The 13,380-nt window shown below is 43.9% G+C and overlaps 1 protein-coding gene across 2 annotated transcripts in view; it reads left to right on the forward strand.

Annotated features, from left to right (window-relative positions):
* CSMD2 (CUB and Sushi multiple domains 2) overlaps nt 1-13,380 on the forward strand; it is a 518,793-nt gene that overhangs the window by 274,095 nt on the left and 231,318 nt on the right. For both annotated transcript variants that reach the window (XM_065421846.1, XM_065421845.1), the window contains exons 10-11: nt 1,511-1,614; nt 7,407-7,519. In XM_065421846.1, coding sequence (XP_065277918.1) covers nt 1,511-1,614; nt 7,407-7,519 — 217 coding nt within the window. The remainder of the gene's footprint in view (nt 1-1,510; nt 1,615-7,406; nt 7,520-13,380) is intronic.

Below are 13,380 nucleotides of genomic sequence, written 5' to 3' on the forward strand. Positions count from 1 at the left end.
CACCAGCTGACGATCTCATACCTAACTCCCCTGTCCCAATCCGGATGAAATGATTTATTTACTGGCATAGTGCTTGTGTGGTGTTGTGCAGACATTTGGGGTGACCAGGTCCCTGTCTTTATGACTTTAGATTATTTCTAATCTGAAATGCAAAATTAAATAAATATCATAAATAGCTGAAAAACAGATTAGAGTTAATAAATTCATATTTGATAATCCCAAGGTCTTGTTAGTATCACAGGACGGTATTTTTCTTATAGGCACATGCATAAGTGCTTCTCCGAATAAGGATGCATTTAAATACATGCTTACGTACTTTCCTGAATTGGGAGCCTTTGAGAAGTACTGAGCAACAACAGCTCCCGTTGATTCCGATTGGAGTTGTGGATGTGCAAAGCAGGCCATTATTAGCATCAGGTTACAGAGCTTGCCCAGGGCAGAATTAAGGTCTAGCCACAGTAGGCCAACGCCTATGGCCCCAGTCCCCAGTTTCAGAATGAAGCATTCATTTTTTTAAAATGAGTGGAACTTTCAAAAGCATCTAAGTGACTTTAGAGCACAATTCTCTTTGACTTTCAGTGGGACTTGTGCTCCTAAATCACACAGGTGCTTTGGAAAATCCCATCCCATGTTTATGTGAAAAAAGTCTGAAAATTTGAACCAACTGTAAACTAATTCAGTGACGTCTGAGTCTGCAGAGAGCCTGAAACCATTGCTCTGAGATGGGGGGAGCTGCCCCCAGTGTAACCAATGCAGTGATGTCTCAAGCAGAGGGAGAAACAGCAGCCACTAAAGCCAGGAAGGAAACCCCCTGAGTGCACAACCACTACCAAATTGACTAGCCTAGGGCCCCAGGCTGCTTTAAACCAGGGCCGGCTCCAGGCACCAGCCTGGCAAGCAGGTGCTTGGGGTGGCCGCTCCGGAGAGGGGCGGCACGTCCAAGTATTCGGCGGCAATTCGGCGGACGGTCCCTCACTCCCGCTGGGAGCAAAGGACCTCCCGCCGAATTGCGGCCGCAGATCGCGATCACGGCTTTTTTTTTTTTTTTTTTGGCTGCTTGGGGCGGCCAAAACTCTGGAGCCGGCCCTGCTTTAAACACACCTGCACTGTGTTTGATTGATAAATGCCACTTACACGTGCATTCAAATCCATCACCCAAAGCCAAATCCCCAATTTGCAAAGAAAATCGAATGGTAATAGTGACCAACCAGCAGAGCGAATATAACCCCTGCTCTGTAAGCTCAACGGGCGTGTCTCTGTATCAGTAAATGCATAGGGTAAATCGATAGACACAGCAGAGAAATCTGAAAGATGATTTCAGTAATAGCTGTGTGCGTCTGGGGAGAAATGCCACAATGCAATAAAAAGTGAGACCAGACACCATTTCCATTGTCCAGAAGATTTAATGCACCTATAAATTGCTCCTCGATAGACACACACACAAATAAACAAGAGGAGCTGCAGGCTGCCTCCGTGGTTGATTCATATTAACATGCTGTATCTTTGCTAGGTTATCAAACTCACCTTTGAAGAATTTGACTTGGAAAGAGGATACGACACGCTGACAGTGGGTGATGGAGGGCAGGTTGGAGACCAGAAAACTGTGCTCTATGTGTAAGTAGTTTCTTTTAGCACTGTGCAAATCAGTACACGAGTTTTGCATCAGGATATTTACTGTAGGTGTTTGGATTCTGGAAGGGCCAGGGCCTGTTTGCTAGAAGCCAGTGAATGTTTTATGTCATGGTCTGCAGTAGAGAATGAAAGGAATGTTCTTGCTGGAGCCTTGTATTTCCTTCCTAGTCACCTTATCTTCAGGTCCATCCAGGGAAGCCGTCAGAATCTTCGTTCCCTCATCCGGCTGCTTTCATCCTTCTGGGATGTCTCTGTGTCTGGACACTTGACAGAAGAAAGAGAGAGACTAGCAATAGCTAGGAAGCTGAATGCATGGGGTCAGAAATCTAGTGCAAGAGCAAATACTGAAGAAGCAGGAATTGAAAATAGATTACACTTGATTCTGAATTGCTCTGCATCTTGTGCAGTTGTTTTACCTGTGCAAAGTGCGTGTAAATCATTACCATTTTGAGTTGGTAGCATTTTATGCTCATTTTGCACTGGGGTAAATGGTAACACAAGGCCCAAGGCAATAGAGAATCTGGTCCACTGAATTGATATCGGTTCCTTTACAGATGTAATATGCAGTGGCAGTTATCTCGGTAGAGAAAACATTGTGAGGCATCCTTTTGCTTATAGGGCTACATTCCATCTTTGTTCTGCATGCAAAAGTCACATTGCTGGCTAAGCAATTCTGCTCAGTTGCCAAGGAAAGATTTTGGTCCATCTGATAACCTAGGCCACTCCTACCATGCTAAAGCAAGGTTGGACTACAACTTTTGATAGTAAATGATCATTCAAACCATGGTGAATGGCATCATGCTAACTGCCTGGAAATAAGTACTTCGTGATAGGGCTAACTTACGAGGATGTTAACACCATTACAGAGCTCCTGTATAGTAACTGGAGAGACGGTTTTGCTTTAAGCTGAAGGCATATCTGAATTATTTGTGTGAGGCTGCCTGAGAAAAGCAAGAGAGACTAACAGTAGCTAGGAAGTGGAATGCATGGGGTCAGATATCCAATGCAAGAGCAAATGCTAAACAAGCGGGAATTGAAAGTGGATCGTGCCTGACTTGCTGTGCATCGTGTGCAGTTGTTTTTACCTGTGTAAAGTGCATGTAAACATGGAGCTTTGCAAACTCAGAGAGTGAGAGGCATGCCCTGCCCCAAAGAGCTTACAATCTAAGCATCACTTCTTGGGGTCCTGAATCAGGCAAAACTCTCACTGAGGTCACTGTGTGTGTGTTCAGGTGGACTAAGTAAAAACTGAGACGGGACCTCAGAATTTGGACCTAGGGGAATAAGTGTACATAGTGGTAAAGGTCTCCGTTGTCCATTGGGGTCTCTCTCTACTCCATACTTTGTGGATTATCTGGTTAAAACTGTGCGCACACCTGTGAATAAATAACTCCACAGCAGGCTTTGACTACCCTTCTGCAACACGAAGATAAGTTGAGTTCTCTTAAATATCAAGCAGGATGGGACAAACCTTAAAGAGAAAATGAGGCCTGGAAGCCCCAGTCTCCGATCTACCAATTTCTGAGGGTGTGCCTCTGATCTTATTCCAGTAGGTCCCATCTCCCCTCCACAGCCTGAAGGACAGGGGATGAGGGGGAGCACCAATTGCTGAAAATGACATCAGTTCAAATCCAGCTCCAGAATATGGAAGGAGCCGTAGCTTTAATCATACGATACACTGAAGGAGAATGCAGTGTAGTTTTGTGTAGCTTTGTAGAGAGAAGCAGCCTGCTATGATGGTTAGAGCAGGCGACTGGGAGCTTTAGCTTTAATATAGCTAGCACGCTACAAATAGCAGTGAAAACACTGCAACATGGACCCTGACGTGGGTTAGGAATGGCAGTGTGTACCCAAGGTTATGGGAAGCCTTCTACAGCCCATGCTGAAGCCCATTTCACCATGTGTTCACTGATATTTTTAGCTGTGCTTGCTAAATTAAAGCCGGCCTGGGTACTCCTACCCACCTGCAATTATATGCCTCACTGCAGTGTAGATCTACCCTGAGGTGCCGGAACAGGTACTGACCTCTTCTGCAAGTCTGACCTTTAACCTTTTTGTTGCATCCCTTTCCTATCTCTGACATGGAGAAGATAACAACTGACCATTGGGGACTGTGAACCTCATTGAGTGTGAGGTTTTGTAAACATCTTTAACTCCGTTTTTTTAGTTCATGTGCAGAGGCAGGGAAGGATGATCATCTCCGTATTATAACTTTCCGGAGATTGCAAAGAGTGTTTGTGAGAACTGGGAACTGATCCAAGTTCTCTGTGGTCCTAGTTCAGTTCCTTAACCACTAGGCTCTCCTTCCTCTTTATGTAGATATATTACAGCTAAAGAAAATGTGTGCCATGCATTATGCGTAGAATAACTGTCCAAAAGCCTGGCTGGCATAAGTGGTTGCCCTATTTACTGTATATAACCTATTTCTTACTATATTAGATATTAGATTTTTTTCTCTCTTCTCATTTTGCCTCTGTCTGTCTGTCTGTCTGCTTCTCTGATTTCATTTTGCTTCATTTTTCACTCTTTTTCCTCTGGAATTTCTCTCTGCCTTCTCTCCTTTTGCACTGTCTCTGTTCAGCGGAGTGTGAACTCCAGTGACATTTGAGTCAACGTTTCTCACCCGCGGTGTATATAACTCTGAAGTATGACTTGTGAAAGTACTTGTAATTAAAGTGTCGCAGAACATTTCACAGCTGATTGGTCTGACCATGGAAATTAGAGCAGAGGAAATAGACTGTAATAAATAATTTAGTCAATGGATAGTCCCTCATTTTCGCGTTGTGGGATGTCCATGAACAGAAGGAACAGGAGTACTTGTGGCACCTTAGAGACTAACAAATTTATTAGAGCATAAGCTTTTGTGGGCTACAGCCCACTTCTTCGGATGCATAAACAGAAGGAATCAGTGTGATCTAGTGGATTGAGTACTATGTGGGGACTCAGAATACCTGGCTCTGCCACTGGCCTGCTGGGTGACCTTGGGCAAGTCACTTCCCCTCTCTGTGCCTCAGTTTCCCCATTTGTAAAAGGGGGATGATGACACTGACCCTACTTTATTAAGTGCTTTGAGATGTGCTGATGAAAAGCACTATGTAAGAGCCAGGCAATGGTATTATCATCAGGATCATCCCTGATTTAATCTTAGTGCTTAATTGGTCCACATTTTTTAATATTAGATACTCAGCACCTTACTACTGCAAATTTGGAATCTCTGTTGCTTAGCCGTGATTGGTTGCACAAGTCACACAATATCGTTTCTGTTTCCTGCCTGGATGAGTGTAACTCTTACTATCAAGTGAATGGTGCAAAGATGACCAGGGAGTGAATTTTCAATCCCAGAGTGTGAGCTGAAAATGCACTAGTGAGAGCGGGTGCAAAGGGAGCACAAAGGCAGCAGAAGTGAATGAATATTTGGGGGGGTGACATCCTGCAGCATTCGCCCAGCTCTAGTGCAGATTCAATGAAACCTGCATGCATGCATACCCGCTGGCTACAGCTACTGGCTGAGAGAGCTGGATTCTGGAGTCAGATTCTGAACCCACGGCCAGCCTTGCTTCTGTCACTAGCCTTGACCAGTTCTTGTCTGCTTGTTAGGACCTGAATCCTGCATCCACTGAAACCAAGAGGAAAATTCTGAATGACTTTAATGGTGCAGAATGGTAAACAATCGGAGTGCCAAACTGAGCTGTGGGAGCTTGGTGGTTGTCATTCTCCTTTCTTTCAGCCCAGTATGATGTCTGTGTCCTTCAGATGAGATGGAGACTCTTAGGCTGAGCTGTTGGGGATTCAGCTGCCCAGTGTCCATTAACATTAATTGGAATTGGGCATCCAAATCCTTCCTTCAACTGTGAACATCTCAGCCTGACTGCCTTCGGGAAAGTGAAGTTTGAAAGCGTGTGTGAAACCTTGAGGCAATGATCTTTTCCTCTTTGTCAATCCTCCATCTCCCTTCCTGTGTCTGCCTCTTTCAAAAACCCCAAAGAGGAATTGGTGCTGTCGGTGCACAGCCACTGTGGTCGCTCACATGCAGTGCTGGTTTGCAATAATTTTGCCTCATGAGCTCTGGGATCAATTTAACCAAGCACACTTTCAGGCGCTCTTATTGCTGGATCTGTGGATGATGCAGGACATACAGCAAATGTGTTTGTACGTTTATGCAGTTGTTACAAAAAGTGACCTACTCATCCATTGTAAGCACTGGATTTAAAAATACATGAATAACATGATTTAAAAATACATCACAAATAATACTTTAGCTGCAGCAGTCCTATTTAATATAAACCACTGCCTGTAAGCCAGGCAACTTAAAAAGTCAAATCCTGCCCCTAAACAAAGTGAATTCCTCACCTTTATGATCCACGCCCCCTACTCCATTATCGTGTGTGTGTGTGTGTGTGTGTGTGTGTGTGTGTGTGTGTGTGTGTGTGTGTGTGTGTGTGTGTTGAACAAAGATAAGGTGAATAGTCCGGGTGGCTAGATAAGAGGCCCTCTGTAGCTCGTGAACATGGATCTGTTGTGGCATTTCTCTAATGGGTTGCAGGTTCAGCTCTCCTGAGAATATCTTTCCAGGGTGAGCCTTACTTAAACAACGCTCCAGCGCTTCCCTAGGGTGTGGCATCATCAAGGGTTCATGGAGGATCAGCAGAGGCACTAGTGTTTGTGCCTGTCTGCAGTTTGTTTGCGGTCCCCATGAAAACTTACCTGTCAGCTGAGAAGTGCTGCATGAAATGTGATTAAATTAAATTTCTAATATTTGGCTACATTTTTGCTTTATAAGTAACTGCAGGGGGGAGAGGCAATGAAGGTGACTCAGTCACCCGCTTCCCTCACCTGCAGGTTTTGCGTCCTGTTTCAGTGACAAAGGAAGTTGCTGTTATCCACATTACAATATTGCCCGAATGGCTCAACTGAGATCAGGGCTTCCCTGAACATGGCGCTGTGCAGACACTTAGTGAGAGCTGGACTCTTGCCCTGAAGAGCTTACGGTCTACTTGGACAGCAGGTGGGAGAGGAAAGAGATTAGGGCCTGGTCTGCAATTTTAGCAGACATAGCTGCAATGCTCAAGGATGAGAAAAATGCGCACTCATGAGCAGTGCAGCTATGTTGGCCTAACCCCTGGAGTAGATGTAATAGGTTGATGGAAGGATGCTTCTATCAACCTGGATACTTTCACTCAGGGAGGTGATGTTCTACAGTGATGGAAAAACCCTTCAGTTGTAGGCTGCATCGACACCGCGGGGTTATGCCAGCATAGCCATGGTGTCATAGCTATGCCGCCTGCAGTGTAGACAAGGCCTAAGTGGTTTGCTAAGGTCACAGGCAGAGCAAAACCCAAGTCTCCTGATTAAGAGACCAGTGCCCTATCCACTAGACCTCACTGTCTTCTGATCAATTTGTTTCTTGCTGCCCTTCAGCGAGGAAAAATAAACCACTGCAAACCTTGGCCCCGTTATCATTTTCTGTTGCTAGTCCATTTCGGACTGGCCCAGGGAATAGGAGCAGTGCTGTGGGTTGGGATTGAGAGAGAGATGTGGCTGGGGTGAGGTTGTTCAGCCTTTGCCTACTCTAAGCCTGGATCCTGGAAGATGTATCAATATTTTACTTTTAGAAGCACTAAAATTTGCTCAATTAGGTTTTTTTTAAGTGAGATATGATAGCACTGATGCAAGTTATTGTCTACCCCACAGAAAAGGGGTATGTGGTCTTTGAAATGGACAGCAAACCAAATACTCCTGTAGGGGAAATAAGCATTATTATTTTTTTTTGACAGTTTGACAGGTACGACGGTTCCTGATCTGATTGTCAGCACAAATCACCAGATGTGGCTCCTCTTCCAGACAGACAGTGTCCGCAACTTACTAGGATTCAAAGCAACCTATGAAGGTAATCTAAGTTCAGTTCTTGGCATTTGCTTGCCTCAGAAGAAGCAGGGATGTGGTCTCGTGTGGATCTTGTCATCTCAGGACATGTAATCCCGCTGCAGTTTTGACAGCTCCATGGTGGGCATTGCACTTGGAGGATTCTGACTCAGAGCTTTTGAATATTTATTTCTAAAGCACCTTAGAGTGTGATACGTTCCTGACACTAGGTGCTAGTGGGCTGTGATCTGGGCTTTGAATGACTGACTCTATACAGGGAGCATGGTGTATTTGAATATGTTAATGTGCTTCATATTACAAAGGGAGAAGTGCCAAGAAAAATTGGAAAATTTATGATAGACTAAATTCCAAATAAGCAGGAGATTATCCTGTGAGTCATAGCTGTCACATATCTTGTCTTGCAAGCTGTAAGAGTTCTGAGGGCTTTTCTCTTCAATGATCTTATGCAGCATAATTCAGCACTGGGAAAATATTGGCTTCCTTCTTGTAATTTTAGTTCTTGTTTTCTTTGAAGGTTCTATTTTTGTTGCCTTGTTTTTTGTTTTATTTTTTTTTCACATCAGTCTAACATGGATATCAGACAGTAACTTTTTTACAAGGGAATTGAAAAGCTTAGGGTTTTTTAAGACAATGTCAAAGAATACCAGCTATAAACAAAAAAAGTGGAGGAAGGAGGTTGTCAGATTCCCAGAGATGCTAAGCACCTGCAGCCCTCTTTGAAATAGGGATTTGGCCCAATTTGAATAGAAAACATTTCATAATATTTTGTTGCCATGAAAATGGTCAGGGTAGGTTTTCTTGAGCATTTCCCTTGCTTTGATGGGAGTGCAAATGCTATAGCAATGATCTTGTATATTTCAGAAAACAAGTGGGAGTGAAAATAACCAGCCTGGTTTCCTTGTGCAAAGTGTAAATAATCAATCTCATCAATAGTGCCTAGTGAATATTCAGAATAAACATCTTTAAATTGTAATGATCTATGCCAGGTGTGAAAAGGAAAGGTAAGAATGAAGCCTGGGATTTTCAAAGTAGACTATTGAAATTCATTGGGATTGGAATGCTGAACTCTCTTAGATTTCTTTAAAAAAAAACCAGCCTTAAATAAATAAAAATCCAGGATTTTGTATCTTTACAGTGGTCACAAGTGTTTTCTAATCGCAGATCATTAGAAAAAGTGTATTTTAAAAAAAAAAGACAAGGCAATCTTCTCCCAACTTGTTTGAAGTCAGTTCTTTCCTCTCTTACCTTAAAAACATCTCCGAGATTTTCAAAAGTGCCTGGTTACTTTGGCTGCCTCTATTTCCGGGTGGCCAACCTGAGATGGCTTTTCAAGGGGCCTGAACTTCAGAGAGCAGGTGCTAAGCATTTCTTGAAAATCAGTCTTTTTAACATGTCTCAAATTGAGCACCCAAAATCACTAGTGTCTCTTGCAAACTTTGGCCCTGAGGTCTCTCTCTAGTGGTCTGATATCCTCAAGCAGTGCAAGGAATGTTAGAGGGTCTATTACAGGAGTGGGTGAGGGAGGTTCTGTGGCCTGTGATGTGCAGGAGGTCAGACTAGATGTTCATGATGGTCCCTTTGACCTTAAAGTCTCTGAGTCTATGAATGCCACTCCCTGTTCTGGGCATTAGCACCTTTAACTGGGTGCTCACTCCAGTGGTGAGTCACATGCCAAGGTTTCCCATAGTTTTCCACACTTTGCTACTTCATTCACTTCCCAGAACCTGTGAGAGGAGAAAGGGGAGCACTGTGGCTTTGCAGGAGGAGGTGACAAACGTCCTATCATCAGTGTGAATGCACCTTCCTCTTCAGGATGGAAGAGGCTGCTTGACCAAGAGACCCCTGGTCACTAGGAGCCAGGAAGTCCCAGGCTAATGTGCCCCTACAAAGTAGCCAAGTGTGAACCTCATGCCCCTCCCACCTAAGTGAAAGATGCACGTTCTCTATAACTGCACCTCACTTAGAAGAGACTGAAGCCATCTTCCCAGAGCTGTTCATTGTGCCAAGGTTACCTGCTAATACGTCCAGTTGGCTAGTAGCCCAAATTAACCTATTCGGGGTGGTTAGCATGGAGATGTCATCTCTGCCCAAGTGTTAGACAGATGCATGAGTGGAGTTCAAGTTAGTTCCTTACCCCATAGCCAGATTCATCATGTGTGCATCGTAGCCTAAACTCACAAGATACCAGCATGAACCTAAAGGCATAGAGCCTTCCTATGAGTGGCCCCTGTCCCAAACTGTTTCTGAGCTGTAATCCACCCTTGCATGGTTTACAAGTGAAGAGCCATCCGCTGACTAGTGTCCAATGTCCTTTTTCTAAGCACTTTGCCTTGTCTTAGGGCAGCAATTTGGTTTTGGTCTTGCTGAAAAGCACCGGTGCATGAGCCGCAGGATGCACCTCTGTCTGGTGTTCCCGAGGACCCATGCTGGAACCATCCCATAGCTTGGCTTTCCCCTAATCAGCCAGTTGCATAAAACACATTTCATTTTGCAAATACTTTGAGCCAAACGACAAAGCAAAAAACATCTAAGTAAGAGGCAATTAGTGCTTGGCAAATACAAACGAAATTATACACAACTTACTAACAAGTTTCATTGCCAGTTTTACAGCCACCCTCTTCCCTAATTGCAAGAAAGAAATCACAGTTAATGGATCCGTATAAAGTCAAGATGAAGAATTTGCCTAATAGGAAATCAGAGTATTGCTTATGTAGTATGTTTAAATAGCTATATATCCTAGCATACTTCTTGGGTTTAGTGTACCTTTGAAGTGTAATACAACATTCGTTGCCGGTGTTCAAATGCCTGTGCTAATCTTACTCCTAAGGATGTATTGAAACGTGTTTCAGGACTCAGAGAAAGGAACATGTTGAGTGCAGCAACATGTTGCCAGTGTTTTAAGAAGGAGCTCCCTGAAAAACCAGTCACCTTTCTTAGCCATGTCCTAGGGATACATGTGCCCACAGTAAAGAAGGACAGTGAATCTAGGCTGAATTCAAAGCTGTCTAGTTCGGCATGTTGGGCCAGATCCTCAGCTGGTGTAAATTGGTGTAGTGCCATTGATTACAATGAAGCTGTGCGAATTTATGCCAGCTGGCCTTTCAATAGCAATGGAGACTGTGTGTCTGAATCCACTAGACAAGTTTGAACATCTGAACCACGGCCTTTTCTTTTCCCCTGGAAACAAAGACGCTCTCTTGGGACGATAACCGAGGATGGCAGCCCTGCTGTTTGCAAGAGAAATGTATATTAAGCTCCACTTTGCTGGAAAAGTCCTTCGTCTCTGAAAACGATATGGAGCTGATTGATGCCACAGTGCTGTGTTCTACTTGCGAAATGGGGTATGGTCTTGTAGAGGGTCTTGGATGTCTTCTTCTCCCTCCCGTCCCTCTATCCGTAGGGTCTTTTGACATTTAGTGCACGCTCATGCACCCCAAAGACAGAGTAATAGCTCCTCAGAAGACTCTTTATGAGCTCCAAAGAGAAATCATCTCTGATAGGGATGCTTTGACGGTATCCATAGAGGAAGTAAACTCCATGAGTAGCAGGAAATCATGTCCCCTTCTGACTCGTCCTTTAATTTGCAGGCAGAATTCTACCATGTGCTCCTAGGAGCCTGCTCCATGACATCCCTATGTGAGAACTTGGTGTATGAAAGGGCTGCCTGCCTGTTCCAATACCCTTTGAAGGACTAGACTTCAAACCCCATCTGCAGTGTCCATTAATGCATCTCAGCTGACCGTAACTGAACGTTGAAAGCTGAAGCAGACTGGCATGAGCTGACACTGCAGAACACAAGAGTGAAAATATGATGCCTCCCTTAGAACGGGAGGAGCCAGGCCCTGAGGCATTTACAGCTACCACTGAAGTTCATTGCAAATATTGTGCTGGATCCTGCTCCATTGATTCAATGGGAGCTTGGCCATTGCCTTCAGTGAGAACTGGATAAGGTCCTAACTGAGGGATGGCTTTAGCCCACATCCTGTCACTTGGAAATGGGCTCTTTGCGCTTCATAAAAGGTTAGCAAAGCAGACCTTCTAATGTCGTTTTAAACTTGTGGTTCAGAGGCACGGTGGATGAGCAAACAGAAACTCCCCCCTCCCTTTTTTTAATAAAAGGTCATTGAAAAGGAGTTTTGCTTCCGATTTAGGTGTATCCCTGTGGAGCTGGGAACAAAAAGACATGCCAGTGAGCTACCAGGAAGTGCATGAGAACCAGAATGTGAAAGTAGAAAAAAGTTAACTGGGGAAACTAAACCCCGGCATTAAGGGTGAGATGGAAGAGAGTCTTGTGGGTAAAGCACTCAGCTGGGGTTCACAGCTCAGGGGTCGACTCCCAGCTCTGCCACTCATAACTGTTTGGGGTAAATTCGCTGAGGGCACCTAAGGAAATTAGCCCCGTGTCATTGGGACTCAAGCTCCAAAATCCCACCGAGAACCAAAATGGAGATGGTAATCATTCCCTACTTGCCAGAGGTGTTGTGGGGATAAATCATTGTTTGTGAAGTGGTGATGAGGTGCATCAAGTGACCATCAGAAACCTCATCATCTTCTTCTCCAAGTCCAAGGCACATTTGGTTGACCTGCCCTTCTCTAACATAAAAACATATCAATTTAAAAACAAAACAACCAAAAAAAAACCATCTAAAACCCTACCAAAACATGACAGTTCCCTGCAAGTGCTTCTCTGCCTAAGAAGAGGATGAGAGAACAGATATATGGAGATGTTGGTCACATTGTTTAATGCGTTGCTGGAAGGCAATCAGAAACTGCAGTGAGGAGTGGAGTATAAGAACCTATCTAGAATAGAATAGGCGCCTAGAAAAAGAGAGGAATGAGATTTTAGAAACTCATTCAGTTTTAATAATTTAAAGTGGTGCTAGAAATAACGCTAAGAATATTGTTAATGAATTCCCTATTGATAGTTCCCCAGTAATCCTGAAACTGTAAATCAAAACTAATAATCTTTTTTCTTTCCAAAATACATCATTTTGAGAGCCTCAGCCCTTTAATTATTTTTTATTGTGTTTTTCAAATGTGACATCAATGTCAGTTCGCAATATTTTCTTTTCCAGACTCAAATTCACAGGGCACTTGGCTGTTTAATCTCATCCAGCAGATTCCCACAAACCATCAGACATCTGGATTCGCAAGTTTTTGCAGCCTGGAGTCCCTCGGAGCTTTCTGTCAAGCACTGAGTGGACTCATTTTGCACAATCCCTTCCCAATAACTCAAGTCCCCTGTGTGGATGTCATTTTCATTTATTGCAGTCTGTCTGTCTAGATCCCCTTGAGTAATGTCCGTTGGTTTCTTCTTGTGGTTTAAAATCTAAAGAAATCCAGCTGCAGATGGAAAAGGGGGAAAATTCCTAGGGAAGGAGGGTCTCTCAGTCAAATACGCCCGGCATAATTCTTTATGATCAGCCTTCTTGGCTGGATACCATTACACTAGATGAGTGCCTTGTTTAATCTCCCCTAATTTAAGTCCTCAGTGGGGTGAATTTCCATAACACTCAACTCTATTTCTCGTTCACTACCGATGCAACAACCACTACTACTGTATCCCCTCTGACCGGCTATTTGCCAGCATAATCCTTTCCTTCCAGAAACTCTACGTTCTAATGATGGGCAAACTCAAACTCCCAGAGTTTGCTGGTTCAGCTCTGATGAATACACAAACCCCAAAAAGGTGGTTTTTGGATACGAATTTGGACTGGGTTTAGACTAGGTTTTAAATCGGAGGCTGACGGAGGCCTCTTTCCCCAGCTAATGGTGTGCTGCAGGTGGATGAGTTTGGCGGATGAAAAATGAATAGTATTTACTATCATTTAAATGCTGACTCAGCGCTTGGCTGTGGAGAGCCCT

The sequence above is a fragment of the Emys orbicularis genome, chromosome 23, assembly GCF_028017835.1.
Source record: "Emys orbicularis isolate rEmyOrb1 chromosome 23, rEmyOrb1.hap1, whole genome shotgun sequence".
NCBI lineage: Eukaryota > Metazoa > Chordata > Testudines > Emydidae > Emys > Emys orbicularis.